Source organism: Lynx canadensis, chromosome E2 (genome assembly GCF_007474595.2).
Source record: "Lynx canadensis isolate LIC74 chromosome E2, mLynCan4.pri.v2, whole genome shotgun sequence".
Taxonomy (NCBI): domain Eukaryota; kingdom Metazoa; phylum Chordata; class Mammalia; order Carnivora; family Felidae; genus Lynx; species Lynx canadensis.
In genome coordinates, this window is record NC_044317.1 from 51,069,250 (window position 1) to 51,094,564 (window position 25,315).

Here is a 25,315-nt window from a genome sequence, read left to right on the forward strand (position 1 = left end):
CATCCCTAGTAGCTCACGGGTGGGCTTCCTGGTGGTGTGTGCAAAGTAATTCGTAGGATCTGTAGCACCTTTATGCCCTCGAGACCCTAGCTTCTCTTCTCCCAGCCTCTCCCCGTTCCCCAGTCATGTAGCACACCTCTGATTTCTGGATGGGGTAAGGAAGAGGTTAATCTCTTTGGCACCATTCCACACAGCTGGGGAAGCCACGTGCTTACTCACAGGCTCTCACCTTCCCCATGGGAGAAACCACAGCCTGAGAAGGTCTCTCCAGGCGCTCAACTGTGCTGCCTTTGGGGAGGTGTAATGAGAATCGGGTGAAATGGTTTCTCTTACCCTTTCCAGTGTGGCCAATCTTAGCTTTCCTTTCCCTTCCTTCCTCCCTCCCTCCCTCCCTCCCTCCCTCCCTCCCTCCCTCCCTCCCTTTCTTTCTTTCTTTCTTTCTTTCTTTCTTTCTTTCTTTCCCCTCCAGTGGTGTGCTGGAACTTCTGTGTTGGACCCCAGATTTCCACAAAGGCAGCCTTGTTTGTGGGTGTTACGACTTTGTTAAATTAACCGTTGTTAAGCGGAGCATGGAGGGCCAACTAGCTGGTAAGCCAAGGTTCAATTAAAGATCACAAGAGAAATTGAAATAAATAATTTGTTACAGGTTCTTGAAGAAGTACATGGCAAGACGCAAGGGGCCACATGAGGTGGTCAAGGCAGGGTGCAGGCAGAGAGAGAGAGAGGCAGGACTCTGGGCACATGCCTTTATTTAGGTCTATGAGTGGAATGTTTTGGGGTCCCTGGGCTAAGGCCAGATTGGTCCATTTAAACCATAAAGGGCAGTGTTTCGGTAAGGTCCACAGGGATCTTATCTAAGGGGCACCCAGGGGAAGGCCCTGGGGGGTAAGGGAGACTGTTGACCTTAAGGGCTGTTAGGGAAATCAGGAACTTAGATTTGCTTCTGACTCAGCGGGCTTTTATGTGGGGTATGCACTTGCACGGGGGAATGGGGGAGGGTGCCAGTTTAAGGTTCCCTGAAGGCTGCTTGGCCAAATAAAAAGGATTTTGAGGCACCAACACCGTGGAGTGGCTGAGCTAAACTCTTGAATGGTAGGTGATCGTCAAAATCAATGCTCTTTGAGGGGAAGATGGTAGAAAACTTCCATTTCACCATTTTGATGACACTTCTGTTACTCCTTCAGGTAACTTAGGGCAATCAGAAATCCTCTTTCCCAAGGGCTGGACACAGAACACTGTAGTAATCTCTCTTGGGCGTTATCTCTAAGGGTGAAGCCTATGAGCCTTACTAGATCCTTCTACTCTGCTCTTGCAAGAATGAAGACTCTTTCCCACATGCCATTAGCAACTTGAACCATAATGAACTCAGCAGCTAGGAGTTGCCCAATAGGCCTACTGGCATCTGTCACATCTCTTAAGTTAGGAGGCCATACAGAAGTACAAGCAGGTCTGATACATGCTGGAAAATCTTCTCCAGAGAAGTTACGAGTCTGAAGAGCACATTATTTTTGCAACAGAATCCCATGGACATTTAATAGCAAAAGGGGTTTCATAGAGCAACCAAAGAATCACGGTGCCTATGGTACACGGCACCTCCGTGAGGTGATTGATTAACATGTATCAGCAAGGGTGGTGAATCAGGACAGAGGGACCGAAGGACAAGGGAGCAATGACAGAGATAATGGGCAGACGTTAAAATGGAGCACACTGGGAAAACCAAGTGGCAGTCAGCTAAGGTCTCTCCAAGGTGGAAATCCCAGGCTCTTCATCGCACAGATGCTGATGCCTGCCCCAGCCTTCCTTTCCAAGCTGCCTTAGTGGAAATTTATTTTCTTCAATATCTTTCCAAATGAGAAAACATCTTTCTGCTGCAAAGAAGGAGGAACCAATAAATTATGAAGCACAGACAAGGGGATGAATGATAAGATTTGAGTCACTGCTGGAGATTAAGTGAGCAGGGTGTCCTCAAAAGGAATGGCCTAGACACCCACACTCCCTTCCTCCTTTCTCCTCATCCCTACCCTCTTTTCCTCAGCCAGGGGCAAGGTCCTTACCTGGCACAGTCCCCGGAGATGGGGGAGGAATAGCATCGAGACTTCACACCCAGAACCTTCAACTTCACAACATACTTCTTGGGGTCAAAGGACTCAGGACAGCAGAGCTCAAAGCAGGGCCAGAAGGTGCAATTAGGGCCACAGAGGTTGGTCCGATTCAGGGGCAGGATGGTGTCATCATTACAGCACTGCTCCAAAGGGTTGTAGATCTTGTCCCCACACCTGGGCGCCTGCTGACATAGCCACAGCCCTGGGCCCATGGGGGCATCTGGGCAGAGATTGCTGGTGTGAGCCCAAGGAGGTCCCGGCACTAACTCCCCCAGCCAGGAGCCCTCTGTGAACCGTGACCCCACTTCCCAAGGGGAGCCTCGTCCCTCTTCATTCTTCCCCATCCTGGTACTCACCTGTGACAGTCTTTGAGTGCTGGAGGAGAAGAAAGACTAATACACACACAGGAGCTGGAGGAGAGGGAAAGGAGGTTGAGGATGGGGCGGGAGTGCGGCCACTGGGTTGACTGGCCTCAGGGAGGGCAGGCCAGTATGGGGAAGGCTTGGCTCCAGATTTGCTCTACAGGCTTGGGTTTAGGGCCACCTCTGCCTAAGGGCTAGTTCCTGATGCATGTAAGAGTCTAGACAGCTGGGTCCGAGCAGCCTGGACCCTTTAAAGGGGAGTGAATGCAAGAAAAACTTGGGATGTCATAGCTTAGGATTCTAAGAATGCAGTGGAGTTTCCCAGGTGGGAGAGGGGGTGGGGTAGGTGTTAAAGATATCCAGAGGATGGAAAGGAAGAGGAAGGAAGCTGGGGTAAGATTGACAAGGAGAGAATTTGGGTGCAGGGCTGCTTTGGGGATACGGCTGGGCTTGAAAGGGTCTTGGACTTGGAGCTCCCCTTACCTGTATTGCGACTTCTGCCCGCCCCCCCTCCCCGACTAGGGATGGAGTTGGAGAGATGCAGGAAATGGGAAAGAACGGAGGCGACCCAAGGGTGTTTATAAATGCAATCACATGACCGGGTTAGTGCTTTACCAAGTTCACGCATTCCACAGCTGTCCTTGCTTTGAAAGCACACAGAGGCAGGTAACCATGAGATCATATGGATAAAACAGGAGGCAAAGGTCTGGGTCCATCTTCTACGACTTGCAGATGGAAAGTGTCCTGTTCCTCCATAACCTGAGCCCCCACCTCCTGGGCTACCGCATATCAGGTAGCGAGTGCGGTTTCCTCCGCGTGGTGGCCCCAGCATTAGCGAGGATGCAGAGAGGATGGCTTCTCCATTTGTTTCAAGTTTCCTCCCCTACAAAACACCTGCCATTTCTGTGTCTCCCAGGTACCTTATCCTTAGAACTTTCAAGCAACTCTGTCCCAAACCACTTTATTTACTCTCTGGAGAGCTATTTGGGACCCTGCTCACGGTCATCACGTGATCTAGCAGAAGGGCGCAGGCTCCATGAACTCGAGGCAGGGAACCAGAGGAGAGTGACAGTTTGCGGATTTCTCCCCCCATGGATCGTTGTGAGGATCCGAAGAGCATATGGCTCAAGGGCAGATCATAATAATGTTAACGGTAAGTAACGGATGGCATGTGAGGTGGCACTCGAGCGTGCAGCCCAGGTAGAGGGAAGCTTAGGGTAAACTGAGGTCTTTGGATCTGGACACTCCCGATGGGCCCCACCTGTCAGCTTGTGTGTCTAATGTGCTCTTTAAAACAATGTTTACTTATTTATTTTCAGAGGGGGCAGAGGGGCAGAGAGAGAGGGAGAGAGAGAATCCCAGGTCGTCTCTGTGCTGTCAGCGCAGAGTCCCACGCAGGGCTCGAACTCATGAACTGTGAGATCATGGCCTGAGCCAAAGCCAGGGGTCGGACACTTAACCATCTGAGCCACCGAGGTGGCCCTAAGGTACTTCTGAGATGACCCAGTACTAGAGGGGAAACTACTGGCCAAAATCAGTTTAGGGAGTAAAGCAAAACTGGGGAGGTGGGACCTTTACTAGATGTGGTCTGCTTATAAAAATTCAGGGAAAGATCTGAAACCCCTTTACGATAATAGTCATTTCTGAGATGCATCTATTGAATTGGTAAAGTAATACCAGTGGCTTTTTGTCACGTCCTTCGTCCCTTTAAATTTCATTTTAAAAATTGGGGCGCCTGGGGCACCTGGGTGACTCAGTCGGTTGGGAGTCTGACTTCAGCTCTGGTCACGATCTCGCGGTTTGTGAGTTCGAGCCCCACATCGGGCTCTGGGATGACGGCTCAGAACCTGGAGCCTGCTTCAGCTTCTGTGTCTCCCTTTTCTCTGCTCCTCCCCCATTCACGCTCTCTCTGTCTCTATTGAGAGAGTAAATAAACATAAAAAAATTTTAAACAAATTTCACTTAAAAAATTTAAAATCCCCAATACTTTTTTCCCTTGGGATTTTTCTGCCTTCTGGGCTTTTTTTTTTTTTTAATGTTTAAAAATATTGGCCTGATAGTTCAGTTCTTTACCAGTGACCTAGGTGTAATACAGTTATTGTCACTGGAACTTAGCGAGTATTAGTCATGCACGTGTGGGGAAATATGTTTGGGTATGTATGCTCTTGTGAAATCAGAGCTATAAGAGTAGGTGGTTAGAGTGCTGATGTGTTGCTCTCTATGGTAAGAACTAATTCTGTTGCATCACACACGCGGTTACCAATCACTTTTCTTCCCTTTTGCAGTGCAAATAAAGGTTTTGAGTTCTAAACAAACAAACAAACAAAAAAAGATAGATAATCCAGCAATAGCTGGAGACTTCAACACCCCATTTTCAATAATAGAACAAAACAGCAGATAGATGATCATCAAGAGTATAGAATACTTGGGGGTACCTGGGTGGTTCAGTCTGTTGAGTGTCCGACTCTTGATTTCAGCTCAGGTCATGATCCCAGGGTCATGGGATCGAGCCCTGCATGGGCCTCTGAGCTGAACATGGAGCTGCTTGAGATTTTGTCATGCTCTCTCTCTCTCTTTCTCCCTCTGCCCCTCTCCCCAACTCCTGCTCTCTTTCTCTTAAAAAAAAAAAAGAATATAGGATACTTGTAAAAGCACTAGAAGCCAATTAAACCTAACAAACATCTGTAGAACACTTCAAAATAGCAAAATACACATTCTTTCAAGTACACGTGTAACATTCTATAAGCTCTACCATATTCTAAGCCATAGGAAAAGCCTCAATAATATAAAAGGATTGAAACCATACCAAGTACGTTCTCTGACCACAGTGGAATTCAAGGAGCAGTAAATAACAGAAGGAAATTTGGGAGGTTCACAAATATGCAGCAATATAAGAGCCAGTTCCTAAGTAAAATAACCAGTGGGTCAAGGAAATCTAAAGTCACAAAAAATTCAAAAATGGTTTGAGGGGCGCCTGGGTGGCGCAGTCGGTTAAGCGTCCGACTTCAGCCAGGTCACGATCTCGCGGTCCGGGAGTTCGAGCCCCGCGTCAGGCTCTGGGCTGATGGCTCAGAGCCTGGAGCCTGTTTCCGATTCTGTGTCTCCCTCTCTCTCTGCTCCTCCCCCGTTCATGCTCTGTCTCTCTCTGTCCCAAAAATAAATAAACGTTGAAAAAAAAAAAATTTTAAAAAATGGTTTGAGACAAATGAAAACGAAAACACCATGTATCAAAACATATAGCATACAGCTTACAGCAGTGATGGCAGAGAACTTATAGACATAATGCCTATTTGATAAGAGAAGAAAGATCTCAAAGCAATAATTCAGTCTTCTGACTGGAAAAATAAGAGCAAACAAACCCAGGGGAGCAGAACCAAGGAAACGGTGATGATACCAAGGAAAGTAAATGAAATGGAGAATAGAAAAAACAACACGGAAAATCAATAAAATTAAAAGTGTGTTCTTTGAAAAGATTAACAGAGTCGACAAAACTGTAGCTAAAATGACCAAGAAAAAAACCATCCTTAAATTAATGCCAATCATTCATAAACTTCGAAAAAGAATGTTGGGTTGTTTTTTTTGTTTTTTTGAGACAGAGAGAGCATGAGCAGGGGAGGGGCAGAGAGAGAGGGAGACACAGAATTCGAAGCAGGCTCCAGGCTCTGAGCTGTCAGTACCGAGCCCGACATGGGGCTCAAACTCACGAGCCATGAGATCATGACCTGAGCTGAAGTCAGACACTTAACCGACTGAGCCATTCAGGTGCCCCATAAATTTCAAAAAATAAAACAACAGAACTTCCCAACTCAGTTTATGAGGCTAATATTACCCTACTATCAAAACCAAAGACATCACAAAAAAAGAAACCTATAGACCAACATCTCTTATGAATATAAATTAAGAAATTCTCAAGAAAAAATACTAACAAACAAAATCCAACAGCTTATATAAAGGATTCTACACCATGACCAAGTGGGATTTATCCCAGGAATGCAAGGTTGGTTCAACATATGACAATCATTCAATGTAATAAACCTTATTAGTAGAATATGGGCAGAGGGAAACATGATTATCTCAAATGATACAGAAAAGGCATTTGACAAAATTTATACTCTTTTGTGATTAAAGTAGTAACAACAACAAAGAACAAATTGGGAATCCAGAGATCTTCCTCAACCTGATCTACAAGAAAACCCACAGCTTACTGTACCTAATGGCAAAAGACTGCATGCACCTCTTCCCAACGTCTGGAACAGGACAAGTACATTCACCCTCACCACTTGATTCAACATTGCACTAGAAGTTCAAGCCAGAGAAATTCGGCAAGAAAGAGAAAAAACATTCAAATTGGAAAAGAAGATGTAAAACGATTTCTGTTTTCAAGTACCATGATCATCTAGTACATTAACAATGCTTAAGGAAGCTACTCAGGCCACTACAGAACTAACAGATGAATTAAGCAAGGTTGCAAGATGCAAGGCCAACATATAAAAGCCCATTGTACACACTAGCAAAGAGCCATCTGAAATTGAAATTAAGAAAATAATTCTACTTACGGGGGTGCCTGGGTGGCTCAATCGGTTAAGCATCCGACTTCAGCCCAGGTCATGATCTCATGGTCCATGAGTTTGAGCCCAGTGTTAGGCTCTGTGCTGACAACTCGGAGCCTGGAGCCTGCTTCGGATTCTGTCTCCCCCTCTCTCTCTGCCCCTCCCCTGCTCACACTCTGTCTCTCTCTCAAAAATAAATAAACATTAAAAATTAAAAAAAAATTCTACTTACAATAGTACCAACAATAATAAAATGCTTGTTAATAAATTTAACAAGGGGACTGCAGGACGGGCACACTGAAAACAATACAGCTGTTGAAAGAATTTCAAGAACGTGTAAATAAATCGAGCTCCATAAATGTACATGAGTTGAAAAATGTAATACTGGTAAGACGCCAGTGCTCCCAAATTGACCTATAAGTTCAACGCCATTCCTGTCAAAATGCTAGCTGGCTTCTTTGCAGAAATGAGCAAGCTGATCCTAAGATTCATACTGAAATGCAAGGGACCCAGAGTAGCCAAAGCAAAGAACAAAGTTGTTGAACTGATGCGCCATCATTTCAAAGCTTACTCCAAAGCTATACTAGTTAATTCCGTGTGGTATTGACCTAAGGGACTCACATGTAGATCAGTGGGCCGAATCGACAGCCGAGAAATAAACCAGTGTAATTACGGTCAATTAAATTTCAACAAAAGTGCTATGGCAATGAACTAGGGAAAAGAATAATCTTTTCAACAAATGGTGCTGGGAAAACTGGGTGTCTGTGTGCAAAAGAGAATAAGAAGGACGTGGAGAAGGAGAGAAAGAAGGATCTCTCCCATACCATACACAAAGATTAACTTCACATTGATCATAGACCTAAATATAAGAGCTAACACCATAAAATCATTAGCAGAAAACAGTGGAGTAAATCTTAATGACCTTGGGTTTAGGCCATGTTTTCTTGGCTATGACATCAAAAGCACAAGAGACCAAGAAAAAAAATAGAATTTATCAAAATGAAAACCCGTGTGCTGCACACAAAAATATCAAGGAAGTGAAAAGACAATCACGTAATGGGAGGAAGTATTTGTAAATCACATATATGATAAGAGGTAAGTATCCAGAATTTGTTGAAAAACTCCTACAGCTCAATAATAAAAGACACCCCAGTTTAAAAGTGGAAAAAGTATCCACTTTTCCAAAAGGACATACAGACAGCCAGTCAGCACATGAAGAGATGCTCATCACTGTTCATTAAGGGAATGCAAATTAAAACTATAGGCTATCTCTTCACATCCACGAGGGTGGCTGTCATAAAAAGAAAAGTGGGAAATCACAAGGATAGGGAAGGAGGTGGAGAAATCTGAACCCTCGTACATTGCTGATAGGAATATAAAATGGTTTAGCAACCGTGGAAAACAGTTTGACAGCTCCTCAAAGAGCTAAACATAGAATTACCATTTAACCCAGAAATTCTACTCCTAGGTATATACCCTGAAGACGTGAGAACAAGTACTCAAATACACATATACACATGTTCATAACAGTACTATTCCCAGTGGCCAAAAGATGGGAACAGCCCAAATGCCCATTAAACGATGCATGGATAAACAAATTGTGGTATATAGACAGGGTGGAATATTATTCAGCTATAAAAAGGAATGAAGTAGGGGCACCTGGATGGCTCAGTTGGTTAAACATCTGATTCTTGATCTCTGCCCAGGTCATGATCTCATGGTTCATGAGTTCAAGCCCCATGTCAGGCTCTGAGTGCTAAGTGCAAAGAGCCTGCTTGGGATTCTGTCTCTCTCCCTCACTCTCTGCCCCTCCCCAATCCCCCCCCCCTCAAAATAAATACACTTTTTAAAAAAGGAATTAGTACTGGTAAATTCTACAGTGTCAATAAGCCTCAAAAATATTATGCAAAGGGGAAGATGAAAGTAACATAAAAAGTCATGTATGGTATGATTGATTCCCTTTAATTTTTATGTTTATTTATTTTTTGAGACACAGATCAAGCTGGGGCGGGGCAGAGAGAGAGGGGGGGAGAGAGAAACCCCAAGCAGGCTCTGCACTGTCTATGCAGAGCCCGATGTGGGGCTCGAACCCACAAACCATGAGATCATGACCTGAGCTGAAACCAAGAGTCGGATGCTCAACCGACTGAACCACCCAGGCGCCCCTGATTGATTCCATTTAAACAAAATATCTAAACTAGTAGGAAAATCCATGGAGACAGAATGCACATTGGTGGTTGTCAGGGGTGGGGATGAGAGCGAATGAGCAGCTAAATGGGTATGGGGTGGGCTCTCGCTTGATTCCTAGGGTGGCTTGGATAAAAAGCAATTCTGGAAGGTGGTTGGGCTACTCTTCATTCAACTTGAGCGAGAGGAGAAGAGAGGGGAAGGAGAAGGGGGGAGGGGCAGGAAGTACACAGAAGGAGATGCTGGAGACTCGTAGTTACCCAAAAGGAAGTGTTATGAACACAGCAGGCATTGCTCATCTGAATGGACCATAGATGACAAAACTCCATCCACTTCTCTTTCCTCCCTGGGCCTGAATGTGAATAGACCCCTCACATGGGCACAGATCCTGGTGCAATCGAGCCTCATGCCTGGGACCTTCAACCTCCCAGCAGCCTGTTCTGAGAGCTCAAGGACTTGGGAAAACAGTGCTGGAAGCAAAGTCAGCAGGTTCACCTGGAACCCCTGAGTCAGGCCCCCTCACCACAGCACTGCTCCACGGGGTAACAGGGGTCTCTACACCTGAGCACCAGCTGTACCATCCATAGTCCAGGATCTGGGGGACTCAGAGCTGGATTGGATTCCAAGGATTAGTCTGGGACCTCCATCCATAGTACCGTCCCTTCTTCCCTTCTCGCTATGCCTGCTCTCACCTGCGATTCCCTCTGAGCCTGAGCTCAGGAGTTCAGAGATCCAGACAGCAGCTGAGAAGCAGAAGGGGAACGCGAATAATGCGAGAGGAGCCTTCTGGTCGCCACCAGGGTGCACAACGTGACGTCACTGACCTCCTTTCGCTGTTGGGAACAGCTCAGGGTGGATGTTGACTCAGGGTGGCAGGGAGGGCCAGGGGAAGAGCTGAGTCTAATATTTTTGCAGGTTAGGACCGATGAAGTCAGAGATAACCTGGGGGTGATTGCCAAGCAGGAAGCCAAGGCTGGGTGGGCAGGAGAGCATTAGGTCTGAGGTTCAGAGGTGCATTAGGGGTGTGATGTCACAGAAGCTTGGGGCTGGAGTGCCCTTACCAAAGGTCCTGGGCACCATGGTTCTCGATGCAGCTCCAGGGCAGTCGATGGCAGGGCAGCAGAAGAGCTGGGTCTGGGGCCTTATACAGAGACTTCGATAGACACCGTTACCCACACCTGGGGAACCTACTCATCTCACATTGCAACACAGGAGGCAGTGCTGCTAAAAGGGGAGGGGCATGAAGACTCCAGGTGAGTGGAGCCTACCTTCAGCCTCCCCAGGAAACACCTGGGACTAAGGATGGAGGAGCTGAATCCATTTTTTATTTTTCAATTTTTTTAAAGTTTATTCAGAGGCAGAGAGAAAGACAGAGGGAGAGAGAGAGAACAAGCGGGGGAGGGACAGAAACAGAGGAGGAGGAGGAGGAGGAGGAGGGGGAGGAGGAGAGAGAGAGAGACTGACTCCCAAGCAGGCTCCTTGCTGCCAGTGCAGAGCCTGGTGCCGGGGCTCGAACCCACGAACTACAAGATCATGACCTGAATCCAAGTCAAGAACTTAATGTTTAAAGCACCCATTGTGACAAACTCGTTGGTCTTACATCCTGGGCAAGTGTCATGATCCACAGTTTGGAGAACACTTCTCTACCTTGCGGCTCGCTGAGGAGAGGAGAGGCCTGAAGAGCGGGGGAGGATGTACTGGGAGGACAGCGTGCCATCCCCCATCCCTTGGAGGGAGCAGACATTTAGGACTCTGGTTACTCCACAGTGACTGCTTCAGAAGCCTCCTCCTTGGCCTCCTGCCTCCGGTCTCAACCCTCTGACCACCCCCCTCACAGGAGACAAATGCTGGGATCTTCCACAGACTCAAATCTCACCACTTCCATTTCTGCCCCATGAGGTTAAGTCCAGAATCCTCTCAGAGGCCCACGGGGTGACTGCCCTCCCAGGGCTGAGCCTCCTTGAAACAGTCAGTTCTCGCTCATTCTTAGAGTCATAGCTCTGATGTCCCTTTCTCCAGGAAGCCATCGTGATGCCCTTGACCCTCTGTTCCAGCCCTACTCACTGTGAGTCACTATTGTCTGGGATGATTTATGTTCCCCATTGGACATAAGTACCAGAAGGATAGGTCCTGGGACTAAGTCACCACTGTGTCTTTAGCACTGATTACCATAGGGCTGGTGACAGAGCAGGTGCCTGAGGAATATGGAATGGATGGATAGATGGATGGATGGATGGATGGACGGATGTATGGATGGATGGATGAATGGATGAATGGATGCATGCATGATGAAAGCCCTGTGTTCCGGGTGTATCTAACTCCACATGTCTGTCTTGACATAATGGCTTTCTGTGAATTGGTCAGAAATCAGCCTGAAGCTCGAGCCTCTCCCACCCCAGGCAGCCTCTCTGCCCTGCCTGTAATGCTGTTGCTCATGTGGGTCCTGTGGGATTTCATGCCCTGGGGGCGGTCTCAGGACCTCTCTCCTGGATAGCCTCCCTCACAACTCCCCACTCCCCAGCTCCTCCACCCCATACACATCAGACCCAGCCCTGTGCTGGGGGCCGGAAATTCAGGCCACCAACAGCATGGGGGCCCTTCCAGGACCGAGGGTGTTGATCTTGGGCTCAGAGCCTTCTCTGTTCCTGGTTTTACTAACCACTGGCCTGTGTCCACTGGGAAAAATAGGCCGTACATCACTGTGCAGCTTACACTCAGTCTCAAAAGAAAATGAAAAGAAAAATAGGCAATAAAATGCACTGTCAGCCTCCCTAAGGGAAGTGGCTCCACATTCTGGTCCCAAGTGGCTTCTCACTGAGGAAGAGCTACTCCCCTGTCTCTCAGATCAAGCATAGTCAGGCACAAAGCTGATTCATTTCCATGAAGGAGACGAGTGAAAACATTTATCCATCCTGTTGTCTTCATTCTAATGAGGCCATGGTCTACCTGAGGGTCTAGTGATGGTTGCGGGCTTTTTCATCCAGCACATCAATGAAACAAGTAGGATAATGACACTGATATCACATCAATCAACTCCAAAGCCATTGATCACTCACCTAGTGCCCAGCACAACTTCTTCCCGTTCTCTCATTTATATTCTCTCTCCTCTCCTGGGCCCTTCCATCTCTCCCCATCTCTCTCCCCTCTGAGCCTAATGAGAACAGTGAGTTTTGTGGGGTCAGCCTCCACACTGACTCTCAGATCCTGAACCTAAGATCAGTGCCTGCGATGTACAAGTTGTGTGTCCTCGAATAAATGACTAAAAAGCTGATATGGAAGTTGACATGGTATCCCTGTGGCATTTGAGTCCCTGTCTTGGCTTCACGAGTGACCCCCAGAAACCTGGCAAATTTCCCGTTTTGCCGACTCATTCAAATAAGAATTTCCAAATCTGGAAAGAAAATGTCACTGCCTGTCACAGTCTCTTGCACCTGAATAATATCAGCTGCGGTTACTACACTCTGGTCCTTGGGCTGGGAGTGTGAGGTCAGGGAGTGGACGGGCAGGGCAGGTAGTCACATACAGAAGAACCTGGAAAAAGATTTGCAGGGTCACATCGATAAGACATTATTCACTATTTCAACTTGGGAGAGTGGGGATGGCTCCGAAGTATATGCCACACCTTCCTTTTTGCTCAAGTAGCCTTATTACTGGAGGCATTTAGGGGAATGAAGGGGTCATCTGTCCTCTCCTGGCTCTTAAAGAATCTGACATCAAGTTCCAAAGTGACAGCTATCCTGTCTGACATCTGCCCCAGCTCCAGAGCCGAGCAATGCCCCTGGGGGGCCAGGGAAGAGGACTGGAGATCTGCCATCACCATTCATTCTCTAGAGATAAAGGGACCTGCGGAATCTGCTGCTTGACCATCGACTGAACCAATGGCAACCCCAGAGATGTGACTATCTCAGTGCAGCCTCCAGGGGACAGAGGACAGAACCCCATCTCCAGTCACAGCCACTCCCAAGCGAACTTCATCTTCTACCCCAGCCTCTTCCTTTCCCTGCCCTCATCTCCTTCCATAGCAAGGTCCCATCCTCACCCCCAAAATCAGTTTCATTTACATTGTTAAGCTTATTGCCTCCCAAAGCAATCTATAGATTCTATTCAATCCCTAGCAAAATCCCAATGGCCTTTCCCCCCCCCCTTCCTTTTTCTCCTTCTCCTCCTTCTCCTTCTCCTTCTCCTTCTCCTTCTCCTTCTCCTTCTCCTTCTTCCTCTTCCTCTTTCTCTCCCTCTCCATCTCCTCCTCCTACTTTTTCCAGAAATGTAAAAGCTCATTCTCAAATTCATATGGAATTTCAAGGGGCCCTGAATAGCTAAAAGAATCTTGAAAAAGAAGAACGAAGTTGGAAGATTCAAACATCCTGATTTTACTTATTTAAAAAAAAAGTTGTTTTTAATGTTTATTTTTGAGAGAGAGAGACAGAGACATAGTGTGAGTGGTGGAGGGGCAGAGAGAGGGAGACAAAATCTGAAGCAGGCTCCAGGCTCCGTCGGGCTCGAACTCACGGACTGAGAGATCATGACCTGAGCCAAAGTCGGACACTTAACCGACTGAGTCAGATGCTTAACTGACTGAGCCACCCAGACAACCCCACACATCCTGATTTTAAACTTACTATAAAAGATACAGTAATCGGGGCGCCTGGGTGGCTCAGTCGGTTAAGCGGCCGACTTCGGCTCGGGTCATGATCTCGCGGTCCGTGAGTTCGAGCCCCGCGTCGGGCTCTGTGCTGCGGCTCAGAGCCTGGAGCCTGTTTCGGATTCTGTGTCTCCTTCTCTCTGATCCTCCCCCATTCATGCTCTCTTTCTCTCTGTCTCAAAAGTAAATAAACGTTAAAAAAAATTTAAAAAAATAAAGATACAGTAATCAAAACAGTATGGTACTGACATAAGGGAAGACATACAGATCGACGGAATGTAATTGAGGTTCTAGAAATAAATCCATACATCTATGGCCAGTTGATTTAAGATTTTATTTTTAAGTAATCATCACACCCAACATGGGGCTCTAACTCACAACCCCAAGATCAAGAGTTGCACGCTCTGTGCCAACTAGGTACCCCTATGGCCAATTGATTTTTTTAATGTTTGTTTGTTTATGTTGAGAGAGCAAGCAAGCATGGGAGGGGAACAGAAGGAGAGAGAATCCCAAGCAGCCTCCATGCTCAGCGCAGAGCCTGACTTGGGGGCTTGATCCCACAACTGGGAGATTATGACCTGCGCCAAAATCAAGAGTTGGATGCTCAACTGACTGAGCCACCCAGGCGCCCCCAGTTGATTTTTGATGAGAGCACCAAGGCCATTCAATGTGGAGAGAATAGTTTTCAACATGTGGTGCCGAGTCAAATGGATATCTACAGGCAGAATAATGAAATTGGACCTCTCTCTATCAAGAAGTGTGAAAATACAGCCCACAGAATGGGAGAAAATATTTGCAAATCATAACCTGACAGTGATCGAGAATATCATATCCAGAATATATATAGAACTCTTACAAAAAGACAGACAAGACAATTTAAAAATTGGCAAAGGGCTTGGATAAATATTTCTCCAAAGAAGATATCCAAATGTCCCCAACACGCACATGAAAAGATGCGCAAAGTCATTTTTATTCGGGAAATGCAAATCAAAACTACTAGGAATTATCTATCACTACGCACCCACGAGAATGGTGATGATTTTTTTAAGTGGGGGGAAAGGTATTAGTGGGTTTGGAGAAATTGCACCCCAAACTGTCTGTCCTTCAATAAGTTATTAAGCAGAGAATTACCGCGTGAACCAGCAATTATGCTCCTGGGTAGATGCCCAAAAGAACTGAAGTAGTTGTCCAGACAATCACTCATTCACAGTGGCAGGATTCCCAAGAGTCAGAAGGTGCAAATATCACGAATGTCCATCAGTTGATGGGTGGATAAACTGAATGCGATGTGTCCGTGTAATGAAATCTTGTTCCTCACAACATACACAAGATACCGATACACACAACAACCCGGATGCCTCTTGAAAACAGGTGAAAGAAGCCAGACAAAGCAGGGGACCACGTATTGTATTCGTATTTTTTTAAAGTTCATTTATTTATTTTGAGAGAGAGCCTGGGGGAGGGGCAGAGAGAGAGGGAGAGAGAGAATCCCAAGCAGGCTCCCACGGTCAGCGCAGGGCCCAATGTAAGGCTTGATCTCGCGAACTGTGAGATCGTGACCTGAGCCGAAGTCAAGAGTCGGATGTTTAACCGACTGAGCCACCCAGTATTATTCTAACAATATGAAAAATCAAAAATAGGCAAATCAGTCCTGTCTGGATCTCCCTCCACCTTCCTGCCCTTTTGTGACTCAGCTCCTTTGAGAGATGAGGCTCTGGGCCCTGGAGCATGCGGCCGGGGCCTTGCTTGGCTGTCCCTCCTCAGAGACCTCCCCAAGCCGTGCCCCGTGGTCTGTGCTGTCGCCATCACCCCGGCTGGTCTCCATGCCTCTACCGTACTTTGGATGTTGGTGAGGCGTCCAGGCCTGCCGTGCGTCTCCCCAGGAAGTGCATTGAATCCAGGCCTCGAGAGATGGGCCCTCAACTGGGAAACAAGACGGGCAGCCCAGTGTGAAAGCGGGGCTCTCGCCTGGAGCCCGCTCCATTACTGAGTATCGAACCATTTGGCCGCCAAGGTTTACAACGGCCCTGAGGAGTTTCAGTAAACAGCATTGGATACGATTCTGTGAGGCACCTAATAACTGTTTTCTAATCTATTTTGATTATAAAACATATCATTCAAGACTAACTCAAGGGGTTGTACAGCCCGCTACCGACGCAGTGAGACCCGCCTTTTGGAGAATGCCGCTGCCAGAGGAAGCCGGCCCGAAAGGGGGCGATGTGGGGCGGGAGAGGAGAGCTTCCTTCTCAGGTCTCCCTCTTCCACTCCTCTGCCCACATTCTGTCTGTCCCTCTATCTCTGTCTGTCTCTCTCCTGCTCACTTTCTCTGCCCCTCTTCAGTGTCCGCTGACTGCTGGATTCTGCTTCCTGAATGATCCTGGAGAGAGGGGTCTGTTGTTGAGTTGGGTGTGGAACGTGGAGTTGTGTTTGGGGACAGGAGACGCTCAGCCTGACTCTCTCCTGCGTAGGGTGACTGGTCCCCTTTCTATGATTCTGGACAATCCTGAGAGATTATTGTGCTCTGGGAAGTCCCCAGGGCCCTGACCCCTCACCCTTACCCCTACACAGTATCATTAGGTACAATCCCCAGGCTGGCCCTGGGGACACGGCCCTGACATATTTTTCAAGACCTTAGGCCCTTTTCTGGCCCGATGCAAAACGCAAGAGACTCCATACATCCTACAATTTTACCTAGATTGTCATCAGGGGAGCTTGACAGTTTGGGAAGGCCATAAATGGTGGACCTGGGTCGTTTCTCTGCTCTCACAGGTGGCGAGGTATGCCCGCTTTTTCAACGTCTGAACGCATTTCAAGATACTCACCATGGTCGCCTGGTTTCGGTGAGTAAAATCCCATCTTTATCACAAAGCCTGGGGTTCTTGCATCGACCTCGCCAGGGTGTGGGACAGGGGGTCGGGCCACCATCCATAGAGAAGGAGGAGTGGTCAGTGCTGAGCACCTCCTGACTCCGCTTGCCCGGAGGAGGGAGGACCGGACCGCTGCGCCCCCTGGCGGGCATCGGGGATGGGGCAGGGCTGCGCGAGCGTGGACCAGGCGGGAACGGCCACCCCCAGGGAGCAAAGATTCGCCTCTCCTGGAATCCCAAACCCAGGGCTGGACTCACCCCTTGGCCCCACGGCCAGTAAGCAGTGGTGTGGGAGTTTGGACGCTCACACGGGAAGAATTTGTTTGCCTCCAAAATGATTTCTTTGGAATAAACCAAACATGTCGGCATTATGGGATTCTGGAAACTGACAGATCTGGACTTAGTAACACAACGTAGACTAGGACAGGGTCAAAGTGGGCAATCCATAACACTCTGACCTTCCCCCTCAGAGGACTCCTCAGGGCCCTCCTGAATCAACGTTGATGGATGGGAGGCTGGGATGTTTGAACTAAATGTCATCTCAGGTGCACCTGGGTGGCTCAGTCAGTGTGCCAAAGGTCTGGAACCTTTGAGAAAGCCCGGGAGGGAGGCGCCTATTTACACCCTGTTGGGGGAGACACCACCTCAGTGACCCAGAGCACCTCCCTTTTCTGTCCCAATTTTGATATAAAATTGTTGAAAAATGAAATTAATACATAGAAAATACTTTTAAGGTCTCAGAATTTATTCTTTTTTAAGTTTATTTATTTTGAGAGAGAGTGTGTGCATGTGGGGGAAGGCCAGAGAGAGAGAGAGAGGGAGAGAGAGAGAATCCCCAGCAGGTTCTGTGCTCTCAGCACAGAGCCTCACGCAGGGCTCGATCCCATGATCCTGGGATCATGTCCTGCACTGAAATCATGAGTTGGATGCTTAACGGACTGAGCCACCCAAGGGTCCCTAATGTCTTTCACGATTTAAAAAGTGCATCATATATGTTTATCACAAACCCTGGGATCAGGAAGGGAAGGAGAGGGGAAGGAGGTTCATTCCAGAGTGAAAAGGGGATCTGGACGCCATTTCAAACCATCCCTCACCAGAACTTCTCTCCGGGAGGGGGTTGGGTGCAGCTCTGCTCGGAACTGAGCTGGAGAAGATCAGAAGTGGGAGGTGGGGCACTCGGAGTGTGGCCGTACGGGGCCCCCCGCCCCAGGAAACACGGGGCCAGTTCTCAGACTAGCAGATCAAGTGCTGGGTGGACACAGCCGGGGGTGAGGCAGGCTCTGGGGACACTTGGAATATGGCAGAATCAGAATCAAGTCTTCATTTAGCACCCTGGGGTCTCTCTAGGCTCTCCTTTATCCTGCCACTTCTGTGACCTTCCCAATTTCCTCTCTTTTTTATGCTATGTCCTCTGGGTTCAGATCCACCCGTATTTAGCCTCACGACCAGTTTCCAATTTCACATCAGGGTTTTGACACCATCCCTTCTGGGTCAGATGCGGGGGGATTATGGGCAAGGGCAAGCACTGGGACTAAGGATTGGCACTCAGTTCTCTTGCTCTTTTCCTGTGGGCCAGGGGGTGGAGGAGGGACTCTGAACCTGGGCTCAGGTTGGGGGGAGGGGGCTGTCCCCATCATGTCTGAGGTGGAGAGGGACACTCCCTCCAAAGCCACCACCCAAACTTAGAGACGCATGTCCCGGGATGATGAAATGTCCTGGTGTCTCCAGGCTTGGAACAGGACTTGAAATGGCCCCAGTTGATGCATTTCTGGGCCCACAGGGCCGTGAATGAGATCATAGCAGGGTCAACCTTGCAGAGCTTGTGAGATGATGAACTCATTGGGTTGGAGAGAAGATTCTCATTCTGGAGGGGTGGAGGTGACCGGGGAGGGGATGATGCGGGGGAGACACTTGCAGTGCTGACCCTCCTTGCTCCATCCAGATCCCCATGATTTGGTCAGCTCATGAGCTCCGTACTCCCCTCACCCGGCTTCACGATGAAATGGTGGCCACTGGTGCAGAACGTGCTTGCAAACGTACTAAGTGCTTTTTTAAAAAAAATCCACACCTGTATACGGAGAGAGAGAAATGAAAACATCTCACTTTTTTTCAGTGTAACGTACCACATAACGTCCCCCAGTTACAAGGTCATGAATATCTCAGTAAATATTTTAAAGTGTATTGTGTTCCTGGGGCGCCTGGGTGGCTCCGTCGGTTAAGTGTCTAACTCTGGGTTTTGGTTCAGGCCGTGATCTCGGTTCGTGAGTTTGAGCCCCGAGTCAGGCTCTGCACTGACAGCACGGAACCTGCTTGGGATTCTCTGTCTCCCTCTCTCTCTGCTCCTTCCCTGCTCACACTCTTTCCTTCTCTCTCTCTCTCTTTCTCTGTCTCTTTCAAAAGAAGTAAATAAACATAAAAGAAGGAAAATACAGGGTAATAAGCTTAAAACACAGTGGTAATAATTGCGTCGTGATGACATATGAGAAATTCAGTGATTCAGACTCTTATCCAAACCAAAATCTTTTTATGGTATAATCGTTTTGTGGGTAGAACTGAGCGGATGACAACATCTGTGGATGTTCGGGGAGGAACCATGGTTTTTATGTGGGAGAATGAAATTAGCAATATGGAATTGCAGAGGGGAAAAAAATAACCGGCTAAGGAACCAGGCCACCCCCCTCCCCATGAAATTCCTCTTTAGAAAGTCTGGGGTAACCTATATAATTGACGGGTTGAGTGCAAGTCCTGATGTTATGCTTTGTTTATTTTAAGAGAGGGAGAGAGAGAGCGTGCGCACGGGCCGGGGTGGGGCAGAGAGAGAGGGAGAGACAGAACCCCAAGCAGGTTCTGGATTGTCGGTGTGGAGCCTGACGGGGGGCTCAAACTCACGAACTGTGAGATCATGACCGGAGCCGAAATCAAGAGTCAGATGCTTAACCGACTGAGCCCCCCAAGTGCCCCCTGCTCTCATGCTTTAAATTCACCCAGAAAGAGTGAACCTGTGAAACCCTAGACACCGCATCCTCGGCCCCTAGTCGAAGCAGAGCCCCAGGTGCGTGCATCTTCCCTCTCTCGCTACCTGGGACCTCGCCGTGTGTCCCTGGGCATGCCGCGTACCCTCTATGACTTGTGCGTGATCAGTCTTATTCACAGTTCCCTGGTGGTCGTTGCCGACGCGTGTTCTGGGATCATAATAAGAAATACAAGGGGCACCGGGGTGGCTCAGCAGTTCGTTGAGTGTCCGACCTCAGCTCAGGTCATGATCTCACGGTTTGTGGGTTCAAGCCCCACGTTGGGCCTTGTGCTGACGGCTCAGAGCCTGCTTCAGACTCTCTGTCTCCCTCTCTGTCTGCCCCTCCCTCGCTCACACTCTTTCTCCTCTCTCTCTCTCAAAAGTAACTAAACATGAAAAAAAAAAAAAACCCCACAAAGGCAGATCCAGCCACCACACTGGCTGCGGTTGGGGAAATGCCCGTGGGGACTCACCACAATGGCACGGGCGCCCGGGTGAGCCCTTCAGGCGTTCCCAGCAGATAAAGGCTGAGACCCACACCACACCCATTCACCAGCTGATAGACATTCAGGTTGTTCCCAGCTTGAGGCTATGATGAATAACTCTGCTACAGATATTCTTGTGCAAGTGGATGGGAGGAGGTATTTCCTTCTTTTCACCTGGGAGGGCCTTCTGAACAACGATGGAAAGAATGCCCTCGGGATGCCAGGAGGGAGACGCAGGTATTTTCTCCTGGAGCGAAGTAGGAAGCCGGTGACAGGAGGAAAGGAAATGTCCTTTTCTGTTGCACATTCCAGAAGGTACAGATTTGCCAGCGGTACCCAAGAGGTGTGGGAACACGGCACCCGGGGCCTCTCCCTCAGGAAGGGCTGAGGGCAGGACCTTCCTGTCCTTTCTGGAGGAGCTGGCCAAGGACTGATGGAGGTGGGCCGGGAGGTCAGTGCAGACTGTGTCTGTGACCTGCGGTGGGTCCCTTTGCTGGGGTCTTGCCTGTATCCTGGGACCCAGGGTGGGGGTGGGAGATACTCCGACTTCCTGTGAGACCCTGAGCATCCTGAGGGGGAAAGAGACAGAGTCCCGACAACTGGGTACGTGGCGTTGGCCACGGCAGCCCTAGTCTGTTTCCCCGTAGAACTCTAGGACCATTACAGATGGTCGACGCATCCCTGGACAAGAGTGGCCAGGGCTGGGATGGGGGACAAGAAGGCAGCTGGTTGTGAAACTTTTGTTTTTAATGTTTAATGTTTTTTATTTTTGTCTGAGAGGGAGAGAGACAGAGTGCAAGAGGAGGGAGGAGCAGAGAGAGAGGGAGATATAGAATCCGAAGCAGGTTCCAGGCTCTGAGCTGTCAGCACAGAGCCCGACGCAGGAGTCGAACCCACGACCTTTGAGATCATGACCAGAGCTGAAGTCCGAGGCTTACCTGACTGAACCACTCCCGCGCCCCTGGTGGTGGAACTTTTTATTTGAGTATCTAGTGTCTCCTGTTGGAGGCTGGACAGCCCCTGCCCGGGGAATTTATACTGATGTGGGACAGATGACACCCGTACAAAATAGAGTTGATCGTGCACACAGAGAGCAACGGTACAGGGCAGGGCTCATGAGCAGTCCGGAGGGAAGTCCACGTGAGATGACTGAAGTGGGTGGCTTTGGCCTTCCTTTGGGCTAGGACTTGGGGCCGATGAGGGTTCCTGGATGTGGGACGGGTTTAAGCGCTTGGAACTTCCTGCCGGTGCCAAGAGAGGGAGAGTATTGGCTCTCTCATAGGTCCGTCTGCCCACACGACGCAGAAGCCGGGGGTATGGGGCCTGAAGCCGTCAGGACCTGACATCAAAAATGGAGGTGGGTCATACTACCTGCGAACGGCATCTTGGCGCCTTCAGAAGGTACGGGGACAGGATTGAGACTCGGGGCTGTCTGACCCCAAAGTCTCACTGCTGTCAGATTGGCGGCCTCCAGTGTCCGAGAGCCCTGGCCCCGCCCCCAGCACGGCCTCCAAGACCCACCCCCACCCCCACTTCCGTACCTTGTCCTGATCTCCCTCCTCCCACCCCAGGGCCTCGCTCAGCTGCCCTGTGAGACCATGTTCCGGCCCCGGAAAGCCGGCCAGCCTCCTCCCGTCTCAGAGACACCAAGCTCAGCCCTGTCCTGGGTAGCATGGTTTCCTCTTGTGCCCTGACCTCACCCTCTTCTTTGGTAAACACGACCAGGCCTGGAGCCCAGCCCACCTCCGGCCTCGCCAGGAACACCTGGACAGAGGTTGGGAGAGGTAGACTCCTTCTGGGGAAGACTTGACTTCGAGTCAATGGCTCTTGGCAAAGGGGCCAGTGAGCCCCCGCCCAAAGCTTTCTCCACCCCGAATTCACGAACCATTTGGCTGTGATTCAGTGGGAAGCAAGCACAGTGGTTCGGCAGTACTGAGTTTGGGGCGTTTGGGGCGTATCGTTAAGCACTAGGAGGTAACTGAGACACCGTCGAGGCATTGTGACTGAAGTCAAGGAGGGTATGGCATCCTTTAGTTCACTGCTCCCTCCTCAGGCCTACATCAGGGGCTCCACGGTGGCCATTGTCAAGAACATGACTTCCAGGGGCGCCTGGGTGGCTCAGTTGGTTGAGTGTCTGACTTTGGCTCAGGTCATGATCTTGCCGTTTGTGACTTTGAGCCCAATGTCAGGCTCTGTGCTGACAGCTCAGAGCCTGGAGCCTGCTTAGGACTCTGTGTCTCCCTCTCTCTCTGCTCCTCCCCTGCTTGTGCTCTGTCTCTCCCTGTCTCTCAAAAATAAAGAAACATTAAAAAAAAAAAAAAAAAAAAGAATGTGACTTCCAGCCTGCCCTTGTGCCTGACAGTTGTGGGAGGGTCTTGTCTCTGGTTGAGTTTTTGTGCAACATGCTTCGTTGCACCCCACCTCGTTCTCCTTCTTCTCAAGGGAGAGGAAATATTATCACACAAGTTTAGTGAGTGATTATGTGCTAAGAGCCATTCAAGGCTTATACCCCTTGGGGCACCTGGGTGGCTCAGTCGGTTAAGCGTCCAACTCTTGATTTTAGCTCAGGTCATGATCTCATGGTTCGTGGGATCAAGCCCCATGTTGGGCTCTGTGCTGACAGTGTGGAGCCTCCTTGGGATTCTTTCTCCCTCTCTCGATGCCCCTCCCCTGCAGTCTCTCTCTCTCTCAAAATAAATAAACGTTAAAAAACCTGTGTTCTCCTTGATCCTTAAGTCTCACGTCAGCCCTGACAAGTAGGTACCATGTGATCCCTCTTGTACAGATAAGGAAACTGAGGCACAAGGAGGTCATGCCCTCCTTTGGCATCAGGGCCTTGCCCTCTGGGGGGTCCCACGGGTCTCCTGGGGGCTGAGGGGACTCTGTGTCCTGTGGTATTTCAGTGAGTCTCAAGCCAACGCCATTCCACAGGAGACGCTGTTGCCTCCCCCAGTCATGGCCCTGTTCTTGGTTCCCCTTTCTCTTTTCCTTTTGTCCTTTTGTACCCATTTTCCAAGGCAGCCATAACACGGTACCACAGGCTGAGAGGAGCTTAAACGACAGAAACTGACTTCCTCATGATTCTGGAGGCCAGAAGTCCAGGATCAAGTGCTGACATGGTTGGTGTTTCCTTTTTTTTTTTTCTTTTTTTTAATTTTTTTAATGTTTATTTAATTTTGAGAGAGAAAGAGAGACAGAGTGTGAGCCGGGGAGGGGCAGAGAGAGACAGAGACACAGAATCCGAAACGGGCTCCAGGCTCTGAGCTGTCAGTACAGAGCCCGACGAGGGGCTCAAACTCACAGACCACGAGATCGTGACCTGAGCCGAAGTCGTACGCTTAACCGACTGAGCCACCCAGGCACCCCGGTTGGTGTTTCTTAAAGCCTCCCTCCATGGCAGTCTGCAAGTGTGAAATCAAAATCCAAATTAGGTCCAGATGGTGGGAGGGGAGGGTGGAGAGGTTGGACGAAGGTAATCAAAAGATTCAAATTTCTGGTTACAAGACAGATGAGTACTGCAGTATAACCTAGGACATGACCACAGTTCTATGTAGTTAGACTGCCGTGTGGGATATTTGAAAGTTGCCAAGAGAGTGGATCCTAAACGTTTCCTCATCATGAGAAAGAAATTTTTTTTCTTCTATCTATATGAAATGACAGCATTAAAAAAAAAAAAAGTTTTATTTATTTAAGTAATCTCTACACCCAATGTGGGGCTCGAACTCACGATCCCAAGATCAAGAGTCACGTGCTCTTCCAACTGAGCCGGCCAGGGACCCCGACATGACAGATGTTAACTAAGCTTATCGTGGTCGTCATTTCACGATATATGTAAGTCACATCATTACGCTGTATGCCTTACACTTGTTTATACGGTGCTGGATGTCATTTATATCTCGACAAAACTGAAAAAGGTAAAAAGAAACAAAAAACAAACAAACACCCCCCCCCCCCCCACCAAATCAGGTCCAGACGCTGTGATTGGTTAGTATGTCTCTTAAATGCCTTTTAGCCTGTCGATTCCCCCTACATCTTTTTTGTTTGTTTCCTGGCAGTTTACGTGATGAAGGAACAAGGTTGTTTGTCCTGCGGTTTTCCACAGTCTGGAGCACAATCTCGGCTTCTGCCAAGGGCCTGCGCTCTGAGCGAGATTCCTCCGGTTTCCAGGGAAGGGAGGGACACATCACGTGTAGTGCGCAGGACTTCCACCAGGAGGCGCATCCCATCCACTTGCCCCGCCCCCCCCCCCCCCCCACGCTGCTACGAGGGCGGCTGAGCTGCCGCTTAGATCTATTCATTCATTCAGAGTCGCAAAATAGTAATAATGTAACTCTGCCCCCTTTTTCTACCTTTATTGGTTGGACTAATTTTTCTTTAAGTCTATTTATTTATTTGGAGAGAGAAAGAGAGAGCACGCGAGCAGGGGCAGGGGAGGGGCAGAGACAGAGGCAGAGAGAGAACCCCAAGCAGGCTCCGTGCGGTCAGCACAGAGCCTGACGTGGGGCTCAACCCCATGAACCGTGAGATCACCACCTGAGACGAAATCAAGAGTCAGACGCTTAACCGGCCTGAGCCACCCAGGTGTCCCTATTTGGATTACTTCTAGAAAGAAATACTTGTCTTTCTCAGCTAATTGTCTACACTGCGGTCCAGTTCTTGCGTAAAAGGCAGGATAGATGCTGAATTCATTCTTTTTTCTGGGGGGTGGGAGGACCAATTTTCGTAATACCGACCTAGTTCCTCGATCCCGTAACAGGAAGAGGGCTTGTCTGATCCTCTCCTGTCCCCGGAGGAAGAAAAGGGTTAAGAAACAAAATCCAGGGGCACGTGGGTGGCTCAGTCAGTTGAGCCTCAGACTTTGCCTCAGGTCATGATCTCCAGATTTGTGAGTTCAAGCCCCACATCTGGTTCCCTGCTGTCAGCACAGAGCCCGCTTCAGATCCTCTGTCAGCCCCCCCCCCCCGCCCCTCCCTCGCTTGTGCTCTCTCCAAAATAAATAAAATCTGGGGCGCCTGGGTGGCTCAGTCGGTTAAGCGTCGGCTTTGGCTCAGGTCACGATCTCGCGGTCCCTGAGTTAGAGCCCCGCATCAGGCTCTGGGCTGATGGCT

General features: G+C 49.0%; 2 protein-coding genes across 9 annotated transcripts in view; one reads left to right on the forward strand and one right to left on the reverse strand.

Annotated features, from left to right (window-relative positions):
• Positions 1–25,315, reverse strand: part of LOC115502547 (insulin growth factor-like family member 3) — a 42,867-nt gene that overhangs the window by 14,924 nt on the left and 2,628 nt on the right. Inside the window, exons 1-4 of one of the 8 annotated variants that reach the window (XM_030298036.1) lie at positions 10,263–10,368; positions 10,026–10,143; positions 2,459–2,512; positions 2,055–2,322 (exon numbers count right to left, since the gene is read on the reverse strand). In XM_030298036.1, the coding sequence (XP_030153896.1) occupies positions 2,055–2,314 (260 nt within the window). In that variant the 5' untranslated portion in view covers positions 2,315–2,322; positions 2,459–2,512; positions 10,026–10,143; positions 10,263–10,368. Of the gene's footprint in view, positions 1–1,502; positions 1,869–2,054; positions 2,323–2,458; positions 2,513–3,079; positions 3,342–7,020; positions 7,053–10,025; positions 10,144–10,262; positions 10,389–25,315 lie in introns of those variants that run through there. The other 7 variants (XM_030298033.1, XM_030298029.1, XM_030298030.2 and 4 more) reach the window with 7 other exon arrangements.
• The window catches only part of HIF3A (hypoxia inducible factor 3 subunit alpha), a 63,560-nt gene continuing 41,591 nt past the window's right edge, over positions 3,347–25,315 (forward strand). The window contains exons 1-2 of the mRNA XM_030298040.1: positions 3,347–3,617; positions 16,613–16,683. The gene's annotated coding sequence lies outside the window, so the exon portion shown is untranslated. The remainder of the gene's footprint in view (positions 3,618–16,612; positions 16,684–25,315) is intronic.